The 24724-nt window shown below is 46.1% G+C and overlaps 1 protein-coding gene across 4 annotated transcripts in view; it reads right to left on the bottom strand.

Moving 5' to 3' along the window:
• Positions 1 to 24724, bottom strand: part of LOC115092041 (coiled-coil domain-containing protein 17-like) — a 430820-nt gene that overhangs the window by 135499 nt on the left and 270597 nt on the right. For all 4 annotated transcript variants that reach the window (XM_029602511.1, XM_029602533.1, XM_029602526.1 and 1 more), the window contains one exon: positions 5184 to 5269. In XM_029602511.1, the coding sequence (XP_029458371.1) occupies positions 5184 to 5269 (86 nt within the window). The remainder of the gene's footprint in view (positions 1 to 5183; positions 5270 to 24724) is intronic.

Here is a 24724-nt window from a genome sequence, read left to right as displayed (position 1 = left end):
GGTTTTTGAGGATGCGATTGGTGGTATTGACGAACCATGATATTAGCCAAAGGTTTCCAAGAGTTTTCTTCAGGTCCGTAACCTTCCCATGACAGGAGGTATTCCCAAACTTTGCCTCTCTTTCTTACATCAAGGATGACATCAACCTTGTACTTGATGTCGTCTTCTGCATCAATAGGAGTAGGTTCAGGTGTCTTGGTGGAAAACTCGCTAAGGACAAGTGGTTTCAGTAGCGAGACATGGAACACATTATGAATTTTCATCGCTAGAGGAAGTTTCAGACTAAATGTGAATGTCCCCAATCGTCGGAGGATGGGAAAGAGTCCGACAAAGTGCGGAGCAAAACGAGCTGATGGTAGCTCGAGTCTCAGATATTTGGTAGACTGGAATTCAGGAGCTTTACTATGGTGAGCGTCATAGCCTTTCTTTGCTCTTTGTCCTACTTTTTGGAGCATCTCTTTAGTCTTTCTCCAGAGTTGTTGGATATCTTTGGCAGTAGATTGAGCTGCAGGGGATGACACTGAATGTGGAAATGGTAAAGGTGGTAAGGGTAGTCATCCGTAGACCACTTCAAAAGATGTAGATCCAGTTGATGTTGCTGGATGAGAGTTGATAGCGAATTCAGCCCAGGGCAACAGTTCGGCCCAGTCATTCTGACGTGAACCAACATAGGCACGTAAGAACTGCTTGAGTGTTCTATTCATTCTCTCAGTTTGGCCATTCGACTGAGGATGGTATGCAGGGGTGAAATCAAGTGTGATATCAAACTTCTTACACAAAGCCTTCCAGAACTTGGCTGTAAATTGAGCTCCTCTGTCAGAGACAATGTGTTTTGGCATGCCTTGCAGACAAAAGATGTGGGTGATGAATAGTTTAGCAAGCTCCATTGCTGTGGGCAAGCCAGGGACAGCCATGAAGTGAGCCATCTTCGAGAAACGATCCACTGTAACGCAGATGGTATTGTTACCCCCAGAAAGTAGTAAGTCCACTACAAAGTCTGTAACAGTGTGAGTCCAGGGCTCATCTGGTACTGGCAAAGATTGAAGCAGGCCCCAAGGACATCCGGGCAGAGGTTTCTGTCTGGCACAATTGGAACAGGAAGCTACGTATGCAAAAGTATCTTCCTTCATGGTGGGCCACCAGTAATACTTCTGCAGCTTAGCCAGAGTTCTTTGTTGACCAGGATGTCCAGCCAGTCTCGAATTGTGAGCCAATGCTAACAACTTCTTTCTGAGGTTCCAGGGTACAATGGTCTTGCCTGGAGGTTCCGGGTGAGTAGCTGTTAGGATAACTCTCTTCGGATCAATGATATGCTGGGGTTCATCAGGTACATCTTCAGAGAGAAAAGAGTGAGAAAGGGCATCTGCTCTGACGTTCTTATCTCCAGGGCGGTATTTCAGCACAAAGTCAAATCTGTTGAAAAACAGGGACCATTTCGCCTGCCTGTGGTTAAGGCGCTGGGCATGATGGAGATACTCCAGATTTTTGTGATCAGTGTAAACAGTGATCTGATGTTGTGCACCTTCAAGCCAGGGGTGCCACTCTTTGAATGCCATCTTTATTGTCAGTAGTTCTTTATCCCCAATGCCGTAGTTCTTCTCTGTTGGTGAGAAACGTCGGGAGAAGAAAGAACATAGATGCAAGATTTTAGAGTCACTGGTCTGGCTTAGCATGGCTCCTACGCCTACATCCGAGGCATCGACTTCCACAATGAAAGGCCTTGGAGGGTCCGGATGGCAGAGGCATTGCTTACTTGATAAGGTGTCTTTTAGTTTCTGAAATGCTGTCACAGATTCCATAGACCAGTTGGCGATGTTGGCACCTTTCTTAGTCATCGCTGTTAAGGGAACAGTCAGTGAAGAGTAATTCTTGATGAAAGTTCTATAGTAGTTGCTAAAACCCAGAAATTGTCTAAGAGCTTTTAGACCAGTGGGTTGTGTCCATTTTTTAATACTCTCAAGCTTTTGAGGGTCCATTTGGAAACCTTTGTTCGAAACAATTTACCCTAAGAAGGACACAAATTCCTTGTGGAATTCGCATTTAGACAACTTGGCGTATAAGCGGTTCTCGCGAAGCCTCCGCAGTACTCTTTTGACATCTTCCATATGGGTGTTCATGTCCTGGGAAAATATCAAGATGTCGTCTAAGTACACAACGACACTTTGGTAGAGTAGATCATGCAGAATGTCATTCATCATGTTTTGGAAGACAGCCGGGGTGTTGCACAGGCCGACGGGCATCACTAGATATTAAAGTGTCCATCCCTGGTATTAAAAGCCGTCTTCCATTCATCGCCAGAGCGGATGTGAACCAGATTATAGGCTCCTTTAAGATCGAGCTTGGAGAATATCTTGGCTCCCTGTGGTCTATCGAATAGCTCCGAGATGAGTGGTAAGAGATAGCGATCCTTCACAGTGATCTCGTTTAGACCTCTGTAGTCAATGCATGGACGTAACGTTCTGTCCTTCTTCCCCACGAAGAAGAAGCCTGCCCCAGCAGGAGACTTGGAGGGTCTTATGAAGCCTTTCTGAAGATTCACCTGGATGTACTCTGACATCGCTTTATTTTCTACTACGGAGAGAGGATAAACCCTTCATTTGGGTGGTTCCGTGTTAGGCTTCAAGTTGATGGCGCAATCGTATGATCTGTGTGGAGGTAATATATCAGCAGCTTCTTTGGAAAATACATCTTGAAAAGATGCATATTGAGGCAGTAACCCAGGCAACAACGAGGTAGTTGGCATACAGGGTATAGGAGAGACCTCCATCAGGCATTTACCATGACAATCTGGACCCCAACGTGGCCCAGTTGAATTGTGGCATATGTTTCTGCAGCCACAGTATCCCAAGTACCAAGGGGTGCATGGCCTTCTCTAGCACAAAGAAGGAAATAGTCTCTGTATGAAGAGCACTGATACGTAAGCTCACTGGTTTAGTGAGTAGGGTAACTTCACCCGGTAAGGGCTCCCTATGAATAGAAGACAGGAGTAGTGGAGACGTCATGGTAGTGGTGGGGATTCACAAATGTTCCACTAGATGTTTCAAAATGAAATTTCCCCTGCCCCAGAGTCCACTAAGGCAAGGGTCTGGTATTCTAGAGGTCCACAGATTAAGGATACAGGAAGAGAGAGTGGAGGAGAGGGTGCAGTTAGACCTAAGAAGAGTCCTCCCACAGGACTTAGGTCTACCAGTTTCCTGAAAATATAGGGCATGTTTATACAGCATGTCCAGTTTGACCACAATACATGCATAGTCACAACCTCTTTCGTGTTCTTCTCTCTTTAGAAGTCAAATGACTGCGGCCTAATTGCATTGGTTCTTCTTCGTAAGCAACAGGACCAGAGGGTATAGGCCTGGGTACAGGCTTGGCTTGAGTCTCTCCCTGAAGTGATCTTCTGGGACTCTTGATCTCTTGAACCTTGTCACGAAGTCGGTGATCAATCCTTGTTGCCAACTTCATTAGTTCAGCTAAAGTCTCAGGCATCTCTTGAGCCACCAGCTTATCTTTTAGCCGGGAGTTCAGGCCTTCAAAGAAGAGGGTCTTCAGGCATCTAGGGTCCCAATGTAATTCTGACGCCAATGTCTTGAATTCTATGGCGAAGTCTAGTAAAGCTTTATTACCTTGTTTGAGATGAACCAACGTAGATCCTGCTGTCGTGTACCGGGCAGGGTCATCGAACATTGATCTGCACAGTTCAAGGAACCCGGCAAGATCATTCAGGATAGGGTCACTGCACTCCCACAGCGGAGAGGCCCCAGCCAACGCTCTTCCATCCAGATAAGACAGGATATAAGTGGTCTTGGCATAAGCTGTAGGAAAATGATTAGGTTGCAGAGAAAAGTGCATGCAACATTGATTGATGAATCTTCTACATTTCCAAACTTCACCTGAGAAGCGTGTTGGAGCAGATAGAGGTACAGTAGTCTTGACCGTCACTTCTGGCGGTGTAACTTCTTTACCTGCGGTGGTCGGTGTATTCACCTGTGCGTGCAACAGGTTAAAGGCAGTAGTCAAGTTATCCAGCGAGTTCTGTTATTCGGAGATTCACTGGGCCAGACCTGGAATGGCCTGCAATGTGATGAGCTGAGCTGAGTCCATGGAGTTAGCAATCTGTTGTGGTTTTGAGGTGTTGGAGTGGATTCTTGGGTACTGCAGAGATGGCCATGCCCACGGGGAGGAGCCCCATGAGGAATCGCAGTACTAGGCAAGACTCAAGACATGCAAACACAGAAGTTATGACAGCTGGATGGTACCACCAGAGATGGCAGTAGTGAGGTGATCCAGTAAGAGCAGTCCAGGGATCCTTGGCTGAGGAGACCTGTCTCAAAAAGGCAGATGTTAACAGCACTCAATAGTATAGGGAGTTTCGGTTGCAGGTTCCCAGTGTAGAGCTGAGATGAGACAGACTGACAAAATTAGATTACTCACTAAGATGGTAGCTGTATAGTTGGAAATCCCAGCAGGCAGAAGTAGTTGGATACATGCACCAAGGCAGGGAGAGCAGGCCCTTGAGGAGCAAGTACCTGATCCCAGAGAACTACCTGAAATAAAGCAAAGGGCCACTGAGGAGCAGGTACCCAGGTTAGATGAAATATCCCGAAGGGCAGAGAGAGCTTCCAGCGGCAGCGCAGAAGCGGCAGAGTAGCTCAGACCGGAAGCAATCCAATCCTTGCTAACTCGATTTGTTAGCAAACGAAGGGCAGGCTAAATAACCGGATGGCGTGACGATACTCGAGGGGAACGCCCCTGAGGTTCCCGCCATGACGTGGATAAAGACGTGGGTGACGTGCGCGCGTGCACCCTAGGAGTCCCTGAGGAGAAACATGGCGGATAGCCTTGACATAGCCGTTCTGGGGACGCTGGAGAGAGCGGCATGCAGACGCGGCGGAAGCCATCCTCCCAAGGTTAGCGGGCAGAGCAGAGAGAGAGGTGAGGCACAGAGGTTGAAGCAGTCTGAGACCGATGGACGCAACCCTTTTGTTGTGCCCAATTAAGCACTTTATTTGGCTCATAGCTGCATAAATCATATTTATTGCATGATAATATATAAATTATTTTGTTTAAGAGTACTTTTACTTTTAATACAGTATGCTATATGAAATTCTAAAAATCAGCTTGGCTATTTTAAGCTATATAGCATTAGTATTTCATTCTATATTTTAAAAAGATTTTATTATACTCACATTGGATCATATGGTGCTGGTTCCAGATTATCATTAGAGTCAACACAATACTTGGTAAGAGTTGGAGTCAGAGGCCTAGCTTCTTCCTATATAAAACAAGCTTAATATAGTTACTGCTCTTTTAAGGGTGAATTTTCAAAGACTGGCATGAGCAAAAAGGAGTAGATACTCACACGTGTGCTGGGTGCATGGGAATGCTATTTTATAAAGCTGGCATTTGTGTGCATATATAGGCATGTGTACATATATGGGTGCATGGAAAAAGGGACGTGTTGTAGGTGTGTCTGGGAGGGCCTTCACACATATGTGCTTATGAAGAATTTTATAAGGGACACGTGCTTGTGATGCGGTGCATTTAGGCATATATATACATGCACATTTGCTACTGTCCATTTATGCAAGACAGTACAAACTTTATTTTTCAATCGTGAGTTTTTCTTTGCTGGGGTCTCTCTGGGTGAGTGACACAGAAGCAGGTCAGGGATGGGAGGGAGTGTGTCAGGGACAGACTGGAACCTACTGGGGAGCTCTGGGAGAGTTATAGGGACATACCACATGGCCTGCAGTGAGTGAATCAGGAACAAAGAGGGTTACACCAGTTTAATGAGATATTCAGGTGTAGATTGGGACTTAGAAGAATAGATAGGGATGAGACAGGAACAGAAGGGATCTACAAAAGGAGGCTAGGAGAGTGCGTACTACCTACATATTGAGAAGTTTAGTCATTCTTGGAGACTCCCTTTTCAATAATATGATTATATTAGCCACATGGGCACTCAGATTCATATGGCTCAGGAGAGAAAGAGAGCACAGGAGGAGGTACTCCTTATACAGAGTTTACAGGACTAGGATGCAGTTTCTGGATCTGTCAGAGGAGCAAGTCATGTGCAGGTTCACGTTCAACAAGGAAACTATACTGTACCAATGCCAGCTGTTAGAGCGGGACCTGCAACCTACCATCCAAAGGGGCCATGTCTTGCTAGTACATGTCAAGGTCACTACTGCCCTGGCCTTTGTTGCTACTGTCACCTTGAGACACCTCTAGGGGTCACATCTAGAATATGTCAGGCTGCCACCTCTATGTGTATAGAGCAGGTCCTGGCTGTCTTGCTCAGGAAGTTGCAACACTTTATATCCTTCCTTAGCAGAAGACAGCAACAACACTAAATAATGACTGATTTCTATCAAATTGCACATTTCCTCTCTGTCTTGGGGGCTATCAATTGCACCCCCATCCCCATAAGTGCACCAGGGGAGATGAGCTCCTACTGCAACCGCAAGGGCTTCCACTCCCTCAATATGCAAGTGATCTGTGATGCCAAGGGCATCATCATGAACGTCATGCCCAGGTTTCCAAGATCCACTCATGATGCCTACATTCTCACACAATCAAGAATTCATGCCCGCTTCCAGGAAAGACTCATCACTGGGGGATGGCTTCTTGGTAGAAAAGCATCTATCACTTCCACCAGGGCTAGCGGAAGCACTAGGCAATTAATAACTAGTTTTGGGCCCATCAACTACCCCTAGTTCCTATCCACCCCAGGCTCTTTTTCTGTTAAATATTCCCTTCTCTCCCAGTTAAAAGGAAAACAATCTTTTAAATAGGAGTCAGTTAGTGAGTTTGAATATCATACAATTAAACTTGATTTTAGTGATTGACCTATTTTAGTCTTGTTGCTGGTCATTCACAAACTAATATGTCACCTAGTTATCAAGCTAAAAATCTTAGACTTTAAAAGACACCAAATTTAAAATCCATTAAATTGAGAGATATACGGTACCTACTCCTAAATAAGCTTTTAACAACTTTAGCTACTTAATAAATCTATGATGCAGACAGAAGTCCAGCAGTGAGTTGAGGGCTATTTTGCACAGAGTTCTACATGCATGACTATCTACCTGTTGTTGAGATTGTGCTCAGTGCAAATTGCTCCTGGTTCTCAGAGAACAAGTCCTATCTCTGGAGGCCAGAGTGGTAGACCTGGAGGAACTGAGGCAGACAGAGTGGAATATAGAGGAGACCTTCAGGGACATGGTAGAGCAGTCCCAACCTGTCAAGCAGCACTTGTGCTGCTTTGGAGAAGCAAGTTCAACTGTCAGGAGACCATCACCTTGATGTGGCAAGAAGTAATCCTGTAGCTAGGACCTGCCCTTCAGGTAATGCATTACATTCTTGGTGTGAGAGTATATTTCCAGGTCCATGTTCCCAGGACGAAAGGGTTAGGACAGCCATTATAGTGGGTAATTCGATCATTAGAAATGTAGCTGGGTGGCTGGTGGACTTGCGGATCAATGGTAACTTGTCTGTAGTGGATCCCCTGCAACACCTAGATAAGATTATAGAAGGTGCTCGAGAGGAGTAAACTGTCATTGTACATGTGGGTACCAGTGACATAGGAAGGAAAAGGTGGGAAGTCTGGAGGCTAAATTTAGGCTCTTAGGTAGGAAACTGAATTCTAGAACATCCAGGGTTGCATTATGAGTAAAATGTTCCCTGTTCCATACACAGGACCCCAGAGGAAGACTGAGCTCCAGAGTCTCAATGTGTGGATGAGACAATGGGAACTGGGGAACATTCTAGGGAAGAGGGAACCAGGCTGCTAGCACTAACCTTTAAAAAGAACATAGAGCAGCTTTTAAATTAGATGGGGGAAAGCCAACAGTTGCTCAAAAGTGCATGGTTTGGAAAGATGTATGTTTAAAAGAAACTAACAAAACAGGGATATTAGGGCATCCTGATAAAGAGGTTGCATTAAATACTATTGTAACCCAGTGGCCTATAAGTAAAGAGCTGACAGAGCAAACTGATCCTAAATTACCCTGTCAACTGATAAGCAGATTGTTAATGTAAACAAAACACATACTTTGAAATGTCTGTATGCAATACTAGAAGTCTGAAAAATAGGATGGGAAAATTAGAATATATAGCGCTAAATGAAGAAGTAGATATAATTAGCATCTCAGAGACTTGTGGAAGGAAGATAACCAGTGGGATACTGTGATACCAGGATACAAATTATATCACAATGATAGGTTAAAATTGGGGGAGGTGTGGTGCGATATGTTAAGGAGGGCATAATGTGAAATAGAATACAAATTCTGCAGGAACCAAAATGTAGTGTGAAATGCTTATGGATTGAAATTCTATGAGAGAAGAGAAATAAAATAGCAATGGGGGTATACTACCTGCATTTACCTGAGCAGAATAAACAAACAAGATGATGAAATGCTAACAGAAATTAGAAAAGCTAACAAAGTTAGCAACACAGGTAATAATGAATGATTTCAATTACTTCGGCATTGACTGGGTAAATGTCATATCAGGGCATGCCAAGGAAGTCAAATTTTCAGATGAAATAAATGACTTTTATGGAGCAGCTGGTACAAAAAATGACAAGAGGGGGAGCTATTTTAGATCTAATCCTTAGTGCAACATATGATTTGCTGCGAGATGTAATACTGTTGGGGCCACTTGAAAATAGTGATCAAATTTTATTTGCTAATTGGAGGGAGGATATTAATGAAATCTACTGTAATAGCATTTAATTTTCAAAAGGGAAATTATGAGAAAATAAGAAAAATGGTTAGGAAAAAACTGATAGGAACAACTGCAAAGGTTAAGACTTTACATCAGATATGGATGCTGTTCAAGAATTCCATCTTGAAATCCCAGACCAAATGTATTCCATGCATTAAAAAAGGTAGAAAGAAGGCCAAATGACTGCCAGCATGATGTGAGAGAGGCTATTATAGCAAAAAGAACATCTTTCAAAAAATAGAAAAGGAATCCAAATGAAGGAAACAGGAAACTGCATAAGCATTGGCAAGTTAGATGGAAATCATTGATTAGGAAGACAGAATTAAAAAAAAAAAAACAAAAAAAAACAAAAAACTGTTAAATAAATAAAATAAAAATTTGAAAAGAAGCTTGCTGATGAAGCAAAAATTCATAATAAAAACATTTGAAGCAAAAAGCCTGCAAAAGAGTCAGTTGGACCATTAGATGATTGAGGGGTAAAAAGTGCACTAACAGAGGACAAGGTTATAGCAGAAAGATTAAATAATTTCATTGCTTCGGTTTTACTGAAGAGAATGTAAGGCAGATACACATGCCAGAAGTGATATTTAAAAATGATGATTCCAAGGAAATTAAACAAATTTCAGTAAATCTGGAAGATGTAATAGGGCAAATTGACAAACCAGAGAATAGCAAATCACCTGGACTGGATGGTACACATCTCAGAGTACTAAAAGAAATGAAAAATGAAATTTCAGACCTATTATTATTAATTTGTGATAATCTATTATTAAAATCAGCTATGGTATTTGAACATTGGAGGGTGGCCAGCATAACACCAGTTTTTAAAAAGGGTTCTAAAGGTAATCCAGGAAACTGCAGACCGGTAAGCCTGATGTCAATGCTGGGAAAATTGATTGAAACTATTGTAAAGAACAAAATTGATGAACATATCGATAGTCATAGTTTAATGGGATAAGCCTAACATGGATTTAGCCAAGGGAAGCCATGCCTCACTATTCTGCTACATTTTTTTGAAGGTGTGAATAAATCTGTGGATAAAGGTGAGCCAGTTGATATAGTGCATCTGGACTTTCAGAAAGCATTTGACAAAGTACCTCATGAAAGACTGTTGAGGAAATGAAAAAGTCATGGGATAGGAGACAATGTTCTATTGTGGATTGAAAACTGGTTAAAAAATAGAAAGAGAATAATGTGCTGGAGCCATTGCTGTTTAACATATTTGTAAATGACCTAGAGATGGGAATAATGAGTGAGATGGTCAAATTTGCTGGTGATATAAAATTAGTCAAAGTTGTTAAATCACAAGAAGACTGTGAGAAATTGTAAGAGGACCTTGCAAGACTGGGCATCCAAATGGCAGATTGTATTTTATGTGGATAATATTTTTTTTGTCAACACCTAACTAAATTCTGGAATTCATTGCTGGAGGATGTGCTAAAGCTGTTAGTATATCTGTGTTTAAAAATGTCCAAGACAAGGCCTACAATTTGGAGACTCTACATGCACAAGAAACACTGTTTTCAAGATAAGTAACCTCAAGGAAGGCTATGCAGCAGTTGAAAGGAGGGACCTGCCAGAAAATCCAATCTAAAATGATTAAGACTCCACAAGGGCACTGGCAACCGCAGGGGAGGATGAAGATGCTTCACCCCTTTTTAGAAACGAGCCACATCTGGATGAGCTGACAAGGGTTCACTATCCACTTGACCTCAAACAGGCAAGAGCTGCCATCTGTGCCACCAATGAATTAAGGGCCAACCTCTTACTCAATCCATCCTGCAAAAAAATCCAAAATGAACTCTTCGATCCTCACACCAAGCCTCAAATACTCGCCAAGCAGAACATAGGCTAAGGAAGTAGAGAACTTGCTTTTAGCAATGTGGCAATCACTGCAGTGGAATATCCATGCTTCATCAACCTAGCCCTCTCAGGGGCCACACTGAAAGACAAAATCAAGTTGTATATTCATGAAGAAGAGGTTCCTGTCATAGCAGATCCCTGTGAACCGGTAATCGGATAGGAGAGTCCACCAGGAGCCTTCTCAAATCTGCATACCACGGCTTCCTGGGCCAATCTTGTGCCAACAAAAGTGCCATCCCCATGTATCGCTTGATCCTTCGAATGCTTCTGCCCAACCTGGGCCACAGGGAAAGCATATAGGAGCTTGCCCTCTGGCCACTCTTGCATGAGGGCATCGATGCCCAAGTGTCTTTGATCTCTCCTACGACTGAAAAAGTGAGGGAACTTGCATTGTGAAATGTCACCAGCAGGTCTAGAAATGGGAGGCCCCAGCAGTCTGTAGGGAGATATCCTATGTTTAACTACTGACAGCAACAAATATGAATCATAATAACCAAAGAAGGTTGCAGACAAATATGCTGACAGGCCCAAAAATACTGTCACAGCTAAAGAAAAGAAACTTTGCCAGATGAGAACTTTAAACCAGAACTGAAGGATACTTATCAAGATATGCCTGTTTGTAAGCTACTGTGTAAATAAAACCAAGACAGAGGGACAATGCAGCAACTTAAACACATAAGCAGAAGTCACGGACTGGCCATGGGAAGTCCAGAGGTAAGGAGGACCCCACCCTTAGATGAAGGGGGAACATTCTACAACAGAGAAAATGCTAATGCTGGCATTAAACCTCAGTCCAGATGTTGCAGGGGAGAAAAGGGGATAGAGTAAAAGACCTGCAATGCGGCAAAGACCCTCCACTCACATGATTATGCATGAGCTTATGCATATTTATCAGCTGAAAAGTATAAGATGGGGCAAATAAAGAGAAAGGGAGCAGAAACAGAGCAGACCCTAAGCAGACCCAGCACCCCCTGCTATTGAGGGGGAAGAAGACTAGGTGTGGCCAGGAGACTGGAGAGAGGAAACACCCTGCCTAGGGTCAGATGGTGACACAGAGTCTGAGGCAACGAGGATCTGAGAACAGCCTGGCAGCTCTGCCAGTACCAGACCCAGAAGCAAGCCTCCTTCCCAGATGGTTCTTCAGACCTCCAGCCAGAACCTGTTTCAGAGGTAAACAAAGGGAAATCGCCTGAAGTTGGGACCAGGTGTAAGTAAATTAGCCATAAGTATTAATATATTAGGCAAGTTAAGGTTTATGACATGTTTGAAACCAACCATCCTAGCCACTAAGCTGCAGTTTGAAACTGCAGCTTAGTGGCTAGGATGTTAGAGACAGGAATTGTTATCTTCTAAATGCTAAATCCTGAGGAGAACACATTGTCTTTTCCTGAACTTAGGATTGTGAAGTGAAGTGGGAGGGGAACTGGAAGTGTCCAGTAGCAGACAGGTCCCTGCACCCCTAAACTTACTTACAGGTTCACTATGAGCTGGAATGCCTCATTTGACAATTGCCATTCTCCTGGGTCCAGACTCTGTCTGCTGAGAAAGTCTGCTCTTTCATTGTCTTTTCTTACAATGTGTGAGGCTGAGACCTCCTGAAAATGCACTTCCACCCATTTCATGAGTTGGGCTATTTACTGTGACACATGCTGGCTCTTGGTTCCTTTCTGGCGATTAATGTAAGCATTGTTGTTGCACTGTCTGACATTATTCAGACCGTTAGACCCTGCAATCAGTTGACAAATCGTAAGCATGTCAACTGAATGACCTAGGCTTTCAGATGATTGATGCTCCAGAGCGAGACTTCTGTATTCCAGTGCCCTTGTGCTATCAACTCCTGGCAGTGAGCCCTCCAACCCTGGAGGCTTGCACCCATTGAGAGTACTAGCCAGTTCAGTGATCGCAGGGAAACCCCCTTTCTTAAATGGTCTGATTGCAACCACCACAGCAAATGTATGCTGATCTCCACCAATAGACGAAGCCATATCAAATAGACCTAATACTGTGGACTCCAACGAGCCAGCAGAGAGCGCTGAGGAAGGCGTATATGCGTCCTTGCCTATGGAACCGACTCTAGAGTGGCCGCCATCAATAAGACCACACTGTCGGGCGTATTGTTTCTGTCAATAGTCACACATGTGCCATCAGCTTCTGAATGCAGTCCTCCAGCAGGAACACCCTGTCTTGCTTCATGTCAAACCAAACCCCGAGATACTCCAGTGTCTGGGATGACTGTAGATTGCTCTTGGCCAAATTTACCACCCAACCTAGTTCCTATAGTAAAGAGGCACTTTGTGTGAGATCCAAAGGTTGTCCTCCAGACTCTTGGCCCAAATCAGCCAATCATCTAAATACGGGTAAACCAGAATGCCATCCTCTCTCTACACAGCTGCAACCATTATCATAACCTTGGAAAGGTTCTAGGCACAGAAGCCAACACAAAGGCAGCACTTGAAACTGACAATGTTGCCACAAAACAGCAAAATGCATAAACCGTTGATGCTCCAGATGGATGGGAATATGAAAGTACACCTCTGACAAATTTAGAGATGTCAGAAACTCCCCCGACTCCATTGACATTATCACTGAGCTTCCATGCGAAAATGAGTCACTCGCAAATGATGGTTGACTCCCTTGAGATCTAGAATGGAGAGAAAGGAGTCCTCATTCTTGGGCACAATGAAATAAATGGAATACCAGCTCATATTTTTTTATGACATAGGCACTGGAACTATAGCCCACAGGCTGGGGATTCTTGTTAGCGTACACTCCACTGCTTGTCTCTTCTGCGAAAAGTTACAGGGAGACACTATGAAAATGTCCGAAGGACACTGAGAAACTCCAGAGTATAAACAATTAAACATCTCTTATCACCTGCAGAACTCACTGGTCTGACATGATCTCAACCCACCTCCAATAAAGAGACAGGCAACCCCCTATCTTCTGTTCCTGGGGGTAGGTCAGCATACCTGCCTTGAGAAGCTCTGGAGGCAATACTATCCAAGCTTGTGCTCCTTCCTGGCTGCCTGGGTCAAAAGGACTGAGACCTGCCCAAAGGCTAAGTCCTCTGAAGAGATGCTCCTCTGTAGGGTCAAAAGTGTTTGAAACCCCAAGCACGATTTCTTGTGCCTAAGGAGTGCAGTGTCTGCTTCTTATCCTTTGGAAACCAAGGAACTTGGGACTCACTCCACTCCATTTTTTTTTCAGCTCAGTTGAAACAAGAGTGATCCTTTAAAGGGCAATTTCATAAGATTAGACTTCGAGATTGTATCGGCCAACCAAATCCTGAGCCATAGGTGCCAAAGTGTGGACCAGATCACAGCCCGTATCTGCCACTGCTGTGGAATTCACAACAAATTCATCGACTTTCTGAAACAAGAGCAAGCCACAAGGGAGCAAAAGAAGCTAGCTGCAAATTCATTGCCACTGCCTCAAGGCCTGCTTAACAATGGCCTGTGGGGATAGTCAACTGCTTGGTAACGGCACACACAAGCACATCCACTTTCCCAAGTGCATTTGTTCTCTCACCACTGGATTCAGGGGCTACAGCCCTTCCAAGTCTCGTTCTCCTTTAAAATTAATTTCCGGGATGCCCCATTTCAGATCACTTCAATTCTTGAATAGCCTCCATAATAGGGAAGAAACATGAGGCTTCTTTACACCAAGAAATCAAAATGGGATCTTTCTCCCTGAGCCTCCAAAGAGTGCAGACACAAGTTAGAGGGCTTGCCAGCTGAGATGCCCGAATATGGCAAGCAGCCCAAAGATTAAGTGCTTAAGCTTCTTTGCCATCAGCGCCATAGAGTTTTCAGTATGCTTCTACAGGCATCTGAGAACTGTGCACCCAGCTGTGATTGCAATAGGTGCTTGAAAAAAAATAGGCACTTAAAAATTAGCTCCTTACAAATTAGGCTCTTAATACATCATTCAGGTAGACGCTCAACTGAGCGCTTACTCCGTATACAACTTGAGCAATTGTCTAGGCATCCTTAAGTGCACCACTGTGTATCCACACTGTGTATCCCTATGTGCACAACTGAGCACCCAGGTAGGCGTCCCTATGTGCCCAACTGAGCACCCAGCTAGGTGTACAACTAGATGCACAGCCAGGTGTGTAAGCACAAATTGACGTACCTGAAAAGGGCAGCCTTATGCATAGAGAAAAAGCGTGTGTCTCCCAAACACCATTAATAATATTTAACAAGAGTAAATTTTAAAAAATGTATGAGTTTTCAATTATTTGATAATCTATTCATCAGTTATTTTGAAATATTTGTTCTTTTTCAGTATGGTTTTACTTTTAGGTTTTATATTGGTTTTATGGTTTGATGTTTTATGAGGAATGGTAATAGTTCTGTTTTTTATAAACACTGTCTGGCTTGTTGCAGTTTCCAGTTCAGATTCTGTCTGAACTTTTTTTTTTTATATTCTTTATGGTCTCTTTATTCTGTTTCTATTGAGGATCTGTCTGTATTCTGCTTGTTCCAGACCAAAATGAGGTTTATGGTTAAGGTATTGTTTCTGTGTAGGGATCTATAGCTGCTTGGCTTGTTCTGTTTTTGTAGTAGGAGGCATATTCAAGTTTCAGGGCTTGATGTAATATTTTAAGTGTTGTGTTTTCATTGATAGGGCTGTTACTGTTCGAGTGCTGGCAGTTAGTGCTGTTTTGATTTGTGGATTTACTTTATTGTAATTGCAATTTAGTTTACTCATGGTTTTCTTAAGGCCAAGGCCACACCCAACACATGTTACAATAGGCTAATATGATATGATTGCCAAGTGTCTTACTCTTTGCAGGGTTTTATGACTGGCACCACAGCAGTGCACATACCATAAATATAGTCTGCATGTTATATTTTTATTTCAGAAGACTGTACTTTGAATGTCCTTTTTCATTTAAAATCTTATTACAAATGCATAATTTTTAATTGCGTGTGTGGTCAATAGGACTGGGGATGCAAGATCGTATGGTTTGCCTAGGATGCCTAATACTTTTACATCAGCCTTGACTGAACTGGCTCCACGTGGGAAGGCAGAATTCTATCTGGAGCCGAGCTGTGCTGTTGTGGAACAGTCTCTGCTGTAGCACTGATGCATATAGACTTAGCCAGGGCTTAATTTCCTTTTCCTTAAGCCTTGGAAGAAGCAGGCAGTGTGGATCAAATCCCCCGCCCCCCAGGCAGAGCAGAGCTTAAAGAATCATAAAAGCAGCAGACTATGTGTCATACAGTCTGAGAATGTGCTGGAGTGGGGAAGGCCCTAAGAAGTGGAGGCAAGCCACTGTCATAGAAAGGGAGGGGGTGAACCAGAAGGGGATGTCTGTGTAGTGTTAGTGAGACTTCTGTTTGAGGTGTCTAGGTTGAGCTCTTAGAGGGGTAGCAGGCTGTGGCAGTGCTAGGGAAGGGAGGCACTCACTGAATGAGCACAAGAGAACTAGCACAATAGCAAATGTCTTTGTGTGTGTGTGTCTGAGCCACTGGCTGTGTGGTTTTCTCATTACTTGGCAACTGGTTCAAAAGCTGTTTGAATGGAAAAAGACTTTAACACCAGACCAGGAATCCAGGATAAGGAGAAGCAGTGTGGACTTGTCCCGCGCTGCTGAAGATAACAAGGAGCAAGCGCAGGGAGCTGCAAGGTGAGGGGGTGGAGGAGGGGTGAGGTAATCCATGGCAACGGAAACAAGCTTGATTTGCTGCCTCGCCATTGGTTACCTAGTGTTAGCAGTTTTTAGGCGCCTTTTTCTCTGCCTCAGTTAGCAACAGGCAGCGAGGCAAAGGGCAGAGCTTGCTTTTGCTCCATTGCGATTGCTGACTGGGGCCCAAAAAATGTTTTTTGCGGCGTTTTTTTTGTTCCCTGGTTAGCATGGTCGCGGGATAAGATGAAGCGTAATAGGGAACGAGTGGCTCCCTCCATAGCTGTGGCGGCAGTAGTAAGATTACAAGCGGCTGGCAACGCGGTCAGTCGAGGGCGGACTCCAGCTTTGCCGGGTAGGTCAGCTACAGCGAGTGTCGTGAGTGCACCGGGACCCATCGACCAGGCCTGCCCCGCCTCCCGGCCTCGTCCCTTCCCACCCGCGGGACGACTCCTTATTGGCTCCCGGCCCCGATGGAGTGTCTGACTTGGGCGTGAGCAGCCCGGAGTCCACTGACATGCTCGTGGGTACGCCACCCCCCTTATCCAGCACTTCCCCGTGCAGCCCGTCGACTCCTGTGCTCACAGCGGAACTATCTTTAAACGCCTCAGCAGGCAATTTATAGTTTCAGGGCTCCCCTGGGGTGTTAAAGGTGCAACCCGCAGGCGGATTTCCCGCAGTTTTTGCCCCCACGGTTTTTCCTCCGGATAGGGAAGACAGGGGTATGGCTGGCTGTGGCCTACCCAGCACAAGAAAAAGAGGCGATGCTGTGGGGGTGGGTAAAGTTAGGCAGCGGAGAAACAAGGGGAGGGGGAAGGCGGGTTTAATTAAAGGGAAAGCGAGGTCGCAGCTGGGGGCAGGCATAAAAGGGGGAAGGGGTCGGGTTGGCTCTCCACCCCCCCCCCCCCCCCCCACTGTTCCCTCCTGCTTTTCCCAAAGCAATAGGAATGGGGGAGTGGGATGGAGGAATAAGCACCCAGTGAGGAGGCAAGCAAAGGGGACTAGCAGGGGCCAGGATGGTAGAGAGAGGGGGATCGGTGGGAGTTATGTGGAGGGCAGAAGGCCAATAATACCAGGGGGTCTGGGGGGGATGGGTGGTTTCTCCCAGGCGGAACTCATAACAGAGATTTTAGGGAATTATGTCAGTACCAGATTTGGTACTGGAGGCCCAGTGGCAGAAGGGGAATTTTCGGGGGGGTAGGGGTGGAGTGGGGGGTTGGCTGTCGGATGCAGGAGCAGATATGGGTGGCAGAGTTTTTCCGATACGTTTGGTGCAGTCAAGCGAAAGGGGGAAAGCAGGAGAGGACAGATGGAATGGAGATGTATTTCAGCGCCCAGGGGGTTGGGGAAAAGCGCATGGGGTACGAGGTCAGGGGTTCGGGGGGGGGGGGGGGGGGAGTGGATAGGGAGGTTTTCTCTTTTCCAGGAGGTGTGGAGGGCCGCAGCTTTTCTGCAGGGTCCAGAGGTGCGAGTCGCTGGCAGAAGGGAGAACATGGTGCAGCCCATGGACGTTTCGGAAGGCAGCACATCGGGTTTGGGGCCAGGTAAGCAAGGCAGTGAAGGGGCGCAGGGGTGCAGGCCCAGAAGTGGAGGAAATGGAGAGCTAGTTCCAGTTCGCCTTCCAGTTCTTCCTCTTCATCCAGTTCAAGGGAGTCAGGCCCTGTCCAATGAGCAGTATTAGAAGAGGGGCCTAGACAAGATATGGGGCATCCGGAGTTGGCATCTTTAACTGAGTTGTGGGAGGAGGTTCTAAAGCGACTAGTGAGGAGGATACGTAAAAGGAGGTATGTGGATTTGTTTAAATTATTAGAAGGGAGACGAGGGGGGAGGAAGGATAGGAAGAAGGCAAAGAAAAAGGACAAAAGAAGGAGGACGGGTCATAAAATATCCAAAAATGTGGTTAATTGGATGCGAGGATTTTTGAGATTGGCCAGTGTAGTTGGGCATTTTGATTCGAATCAGTATGGCCCGCTGCTGTCCTACGCGAATAGCATCCTAGGGGCATTCAAGGATTATGAAGGTTGGGCTTGGCTCAACTATGATGAAAAATTTTGGGACAAGATGGCAGGGGCACACAGGACATACATCTGTGATTAACCCAGATGACTTATAAAGGAGTTAACTCGGGGAGAAGTTTAGGAGCAGGGGGCGTTAGTAGTGGGGCACACAGGACATACATCTGTGGTTAACCCAGATGACTTATAAAGGAGTTAACTCGGGGAGAAGTTTAGGAACAGTAGTTAGTAGTGGTAATGCTATGGGGTCCAGCTTGAGTAGCGGCAAAGGGAGTTCCTTTCATGGGCAAGGGGGAGTTAGGAAGTCAGATGGAGGAGGCAAGGTTTCTCCCGGGGGATCAGATGTCTGCTGGTGCTACAATAAACTTTCTTGTATTTTTCCTGAGTGTAAATTCAGGCATGCATGCTTGACCTGTGGAGGTGCTCACCCCACCACAAAGTGCACCCAGGGGCAGGGTATTGTCACAGCAAAAGGAGGAAAGCCTTGAGGTGCTGAGAACCAAGGCGGATTAGCCAGTGGTACTGTCAGTGTTACAAAATTGGTTGCGGTGTTATCCCGAAGTTGAAGGGGCTAAGTTTTTGAGTGTTGGTTTTAGTTTAGGCTTTCGTATACCATACGAGGGTCCTGGTAGAGGTGATAGAGCGTGAAATGCTAGGTTGGTGTTGAGGATGACGGAGGTGGCCCAGGATAACCTGAGATCTGAGATCCGGCTTGCTCGTGTGTCAGGGCCATTTGCGAGGCAGCCATTCAAATGCATGCATTTGTCTCCGCTGGCGGTCATACCAAAGAAAGCCCCGGGAAAGTTTAGGTTAATTTTGAATTTATCTTATCCGCCGGGGGGGGGGGTCGGTCAATGATTTCATTCCGAGAGGTGCATGTACGGTTTGGTATGCTTCGTTTGAGGCAGTGGCGTTAGTAAGGGATGCTGGAAAGGGGGCATTGTTGGCCAAGGCGGACATTGAGTCTGCATTTAGATTGTTGCTGATACATCCAGAGAACCTTCTATTGTTGGGTTTCATTTTTGAAGGTGGTTACTATGTGGATCGTTGCCTGCCCATGGGTTGCGTGATTTCCTGCGTTTTCTTTGAAGCGTTCAGCACTTGCTTACAGTGGGATACGATGCGGTTCACCGGGCACAAGGATCTGTTGCATTATTTAGATGATTTCTTGTTTGTGGGACCTAAGCAATTGAGTGTTTGTCAGGAGCAGTTGGCTGGTATTTTGGAAATAAACTGTAATTTAGGAGTACCTATAGCGTAGGACAAAACAGAAGGGCCCACTACAAAGCTTACATTCTTAGGTATTGAATTAGATTCTGTCAAAATGGTGTCGCGTCTTCCTTTGGACAAAATAGTTAAGCTGAGAGAGCTGGTGAGGTTGGTACGCAGTTCCAAGAAGGTGACTTTAAAGCAGATGCAGTCATTGATCGGTTCGCTCAATTTTGCCTGCCGTGTGATCCCGATGGGCAGAGCGTTTATTCGTAGGCTGTCGGCGTCGACAATAGGAGTGAGGGCAGGACATGATTTTATCAGAGTGAAGCGTAGCGTGAAGGAAGAATTGGGGGTTTGGGAGGGTTTCTTGGAATCTTTTAACGGAGTGTGCATCATGCAAGAAGGGGAGGCGTCGAACTTGGAGTTGGAATTGAACTCAGATGCTGTGGGAGCGTTCAGTTTCGGTGTATATTTTCAAGGAAATTGGTGCGCAGAACAGGTGGCCAGCCGAATGGGAGAGGGATGGGCTTACAAAGAACATCACATTCTTGGAGTTGCTTCCCATAGTAGTAGTGGTGGTGATTTGGGGACATAGACTCCAGAATAAAAGCATTTCTTTTGGTGTGATAACTTAGGGGTCATACGGATTATTAATAGGCAGTCGGCCAGATGTTTGCAAGTCTCGAGGTTGATGCGTGAATTGGTATTGTTATGTTTGCAATGGAATGTGACACGTGCCAGGCTAGACTCGTGCAATGGCTAGACACGTGCCAGGTACCCAGAATGTGATTGCCGATGCTCTTTCTCGTTTCAAGAGGGATGTCTTTCGGGAGCTGGTACCTCACGCGAGTTTGACGGGAGAGGCATTCCCAGAGCATCTATGGCGACTGGGATGGCTGAGATGTGGCGATTAATCCAGAAAACCATGGCACCGGCCACTTAGAAGGCATATGCAGTGGGCAGGGGAGTAGTGTCGTGTTTTTTGCTGACATTAGGATGGCGAGGAGGGTCTGTTAGCGAATACGATATTGTTCAGTTCATACTGTGGGCAAGGTGGAATGGTTATTCACTGGCATTGGTGTGCACGCAGTTAGCGGGATTCTCCTTCTTTCAGAAATTGGGAGGGTGGGCTAATCCTATTACGGGTTTCCTAGTGAAACGAGTGCTCAGTGGGTGGGGAAGGGACGGGGGTAGAGTGTGTGATAAAAGGCGACCAATTCGGTACATGGAGTTATTGATGATAGCAGGGCAATTGGAGAAGGTTTGCTGGTCCCCTTACAAAGTACTGCTTTTTCGGGCGGCATTCACTCTTGCCCTTTTTGGAGCCATGAGGGTGAGCGAGCTTGTAGCATGCTCTAAAGTGAATTTGGGTGCCGGGCTGTTGGCAAAACACGTATGGGTGTACGAGAAGGTGGTCACCTTGTGTATCCACAAATCAAAAACGGATGAAAGAGGTAGAGGTCAGTGGATGTCGTTAGTCCCAGCAAGGGACGAGTTGGTATGCCCAGTACGAACCACTCGTGAGTTGTACGGGTTAGGCTGAACGCGCAGGGCTTGTTTCTGGTCCACACGAATCGATCGCCATTGACCATATTTCAGTTTTCTAAGGTCCTGAAAGGGGTGGTTAGGAGTCTGGGGAGGGATTGCGAATACTTTACATTGCATTCCTTCCGTATTGGTGTGGCAAGTACAGCTGCAGAGTTAGGGCTGCCAATCAGGCAAATTCAATCAATTGGGCGTTGGAGATTGAACGCATACTGGTATTATGTCAGGAGTTGAAGGGAGGGGAGTGCGGGGGTTGGAGGAACAGGGAAGCTAATGTCATATTTTATTTTGCAGAATCAGAAGGGGTGTCAGGCATTCGGGAATGTGCTTGGGTTGTGGGCCATTCCTTTGTACATTGGGCGCATCGTAGGGCGGAGAAGCGCTCTTATGGAAAGAATTTGGACTTGGACGACATGAAGTGGACAGTTCGATGGTTTTTCAAAGGGGGAATGAAATGGGGGGAGGCTGATAACTTTCCTGCAAAGGCTTGTTAGGAGCTGGGGGTGTCCACGGTTGCTGATCATACATTTAGGGGGTAACGATATCGGGGACTGTTCCTGTCGGGGGTTAGTGGCAATAAAGAGAAAAGACTGGGCATGGATTATGAATGCACTGCCGAGTACTAAGGTGGGTTGGTCCGACATCATTGTTCGGATCCGCAATCATAATACACCTTTCTGGAAAAATGGGGTGAAGAAATTAAATAGGCAGATTGGCAAATGGATCCTGAGGCAGGTGGGCTTTTGGGTGCGCCATAATTAGTCCTGGGAGATTCTAGCAGGTTTATTCCATGAGGATGGAGTTAATTTATCTGATGTGGGTATCGATTTATTCAACAATGCTTTGCAGGAGGGTTTGGAGCAGCAAATTAAAAGGGTTTAAGAGGCCGCAGTGGAGGAACAAAGACAACAACATTGGCTTTGTTTGTGGCAGAAACCCGAGCCCTAAATTATAAGTTTTGTATTGGATTATAAAGGATATTGGTGGTGGGGGGGGGGGGGAGAATCTCGTGTAGTTTGGGGCTGCTACACGGGATGCCCGATGAGCAAGGGGGGGGGCTGATGCTCAGGCCGTGAGCTTATCTTCGCTGGGGGGGGGGGGGGGGGCTGGGTTTTTTTTTACATTATTGTATTAACAAGTTATGGGCTTGGGTTAAGTTATTGTAATAAACTCCAGCCTTGTGTTTTTAAGCCATACCTGTGTTTCGTGTTTTTTGTGCAAGGGGTGGGGGAGATGCCAGCGAGCTATAAGTCTTGCTTACCTATGTTAATGAGGCATGTAACCAAATTTGTGGGGGCCCAACTGATTGCATGGATAGAAGAGGGATTGCAGCTCAGTTTGCTCACCCCTGGTCTAGGATGTGCTCTACTTAATTTTCACCTTTTTCATAAAAACTTATGTTGGATATTTTTTGTCTCAATTTTGTCAGGCCCTAAGTTACATGATGTACCTCTCAGTGATTAGCTTGGTATGCTTTTGGGAGGTATTGAAGCAACTACTGCACAGAAAGCACAGGAGTGAATCACAAATACCCTGTGGGCTGGTTTTGAAAAAAATCCGCTCTGGGCTGGCATCTGCCTGCAGTCCGCCCCTGGTCTCTAGCTATCTGTGCTAAACTGAGGGCCTAACTTGGAAAGCATACTGAAAAAACACTCCTTCTCCTATGAAATCAAATCTACATTGCCACAATCTCAAAAGGGCTCCCCTTTGAGGCCTGGGTGATCATCATTCTTAGGCAGCCTCTGGAGGAGGGCCTATGCAGGAATGCTATTTCCATTTAAGATGATATAAATCCTAAGGGCTAGGAGCTATGGCCAATTAGTGGCTGACCAAAGCTCCAGCCACAAATGGAAACAGTGAGTTGTATCTTGTACTTCTGGGCCTCTAGAACATTTTAATTATAAATTGTAACCTATACGTACTGTATTTTGTAAATCAATGTATGCTATACTCAGTGTAATTGCCAACTTTGTTCACTTTATTTAGTTTATATTCCACCTTTCAGGTACTTCAAAGTAGATTAAATTCAAGTAGATATTGTCCTGTCCCCAGAGGGTTTACAATCTAAGGGGCTCATTCACTAAGCCATGGTATTTTCCCCTGAGGAGCAGCAGTGGGAGATAAACCCTTTGTGCTCAATGTAAGAGGTCCAGAAGAAGGAATGTACATTCCAGTTAATAGTTAGTTCCAAAAAGAAATGTTCAGTATTTATTTGAGAAACAAAAAACATCAATGCAAAACAATAAAGACTAGTCTCTAGTAGGTGCAGCATAGTTGCAAGGTACAGCAGACGGTGAAACCTAAAGCAGCAAAGAGGGAGAGAGAGAGAGAAACAAGGTGTGCTCTGACATCAGCTCAATCACCTTGTCCAATCCCAAGCAGTAAGTTTGAAACAGGAAGGAAACATTTTAACATTATCTTATTTTATATAACTGTGCATGAGTTCAATAAAAACAAACATAGATTAAGAAACTTCCCTCCCTTTTATACATTTAGGAGTTGATGTTCCTCAACATTCTCCTTCTCAGCAACTCCCCACATTCACTGTCCATTATTAGTCTAGTCCCAATTTATCATGCAGGTGTTGTGGTCCCGGCCGCTTCCCTTCTGTTAGGGCCCAAGCCCGCCTACCTCCGCTTCAGGGATCACCGCATTCCGCCCGCTCCGGACCCCGGGGGCTTCTCTCACTCCACGTGGCGGCCACCATTACGTGCCTGCTTCCCTTCAGTCTCGCGCGCGAGGACGTCCGTCTTGAGCGCCCAGCTCCCGGAAGTCTGGCCCCGCCCGCGCTGCTGACGTCACGCCCAAGTCCCGATATAACCGGCGCTCAAACTCTCTCTCATCGCCTTGCAACGAGGTTCACAACTCCGTAGTTGTTCTTAGTTGCGTTCCTGGTGATCTCCACGTTGCCTGCTCCTGACTCCGGTTTGCTTCTGACCCCGCTTCAGCCTGCTGCCTGCCTCTGACTCCGGTTTGCTTCTGACTTCCGCTTCAGCCTGCTGCCTGCCCTGACTCCGGTTTGCCTCTGACTCTGCTTCAGCCTGCTGCCTGCCTCCAACTCCGGTTTGCCTCTGACTCCGCTTCAGCCTGCTGCCTGCCTCTGACTCCGGCCTGCTTCCGACTCCGCTTCAGCCTGCAGCCAGCCTCTGACTCCGGCCTGCTTCCGACTCCGCTTCAGCCTACAGCCAGCCTCCGACTCCGGCCTGCTTCCGACTCCGCTTCAGCCTACAGCCAGCCTCCGACTCCGGTTTGCTTCTGACTCCGCTTCAGCCTGCAGCCAGCCTCTGACTCCGGCCTGCTTCCGACTCCGCTTCAGCCTACAGCCTGCTTCAGACTCCGGTTTGCTACAGACTCCTCAGCCGCCCGCTGCCCTGCCTTCAGCCGGCCCTCGGCCCTGTGCAGCCGGTTCCCTGCCTTCCGGGTACCTTGGACTTCCTATCCTTTCTGCTTGCTCTGGTCCCAGTCTACGCCTATCTCAGCCTCTGGACTTTCTGTCTCAGTTCCAAGTCCCGAGGACCCGGGACCCTACGGGCTCCTCCCGGGGGGTCCCTGGTTCCTGGGTGAACTCCTCCAGCTTGTGGCTCCGCCTCCCGGCCTACCCTGCCTCCCTAGGTAGGCTGGCCCAAGGGTCCACTATCTCTCCAGCAGTGTCCAACTGCAACAGCAGGGCTAAGAAACGATCCCTGGACAAAGGCCTAGTTAATATACCTGTAACCATGTTCTCTGTGGGGCA

Source organism: Rhinatrema bivittatum, chromosome 1 (assembly GCF_901001135.1).
Source record: "Rhinatrema bivittatum chromosome 1, aRhiBiv1.1, whole genome shotgun sequence".
In the NCBI taxonomy this organism is placed as follows: Eukaryota; Metazoa; Chordata; class Amphibia; order Gymnophiona; family Rhinatrematidae; genus Rhinatrema; species Rhinatrema bivittatum.
Note: the sequence above shows the minus strand (reverse complement) of the source record. Positions and strands in the feature narration are given on the sequence as shown.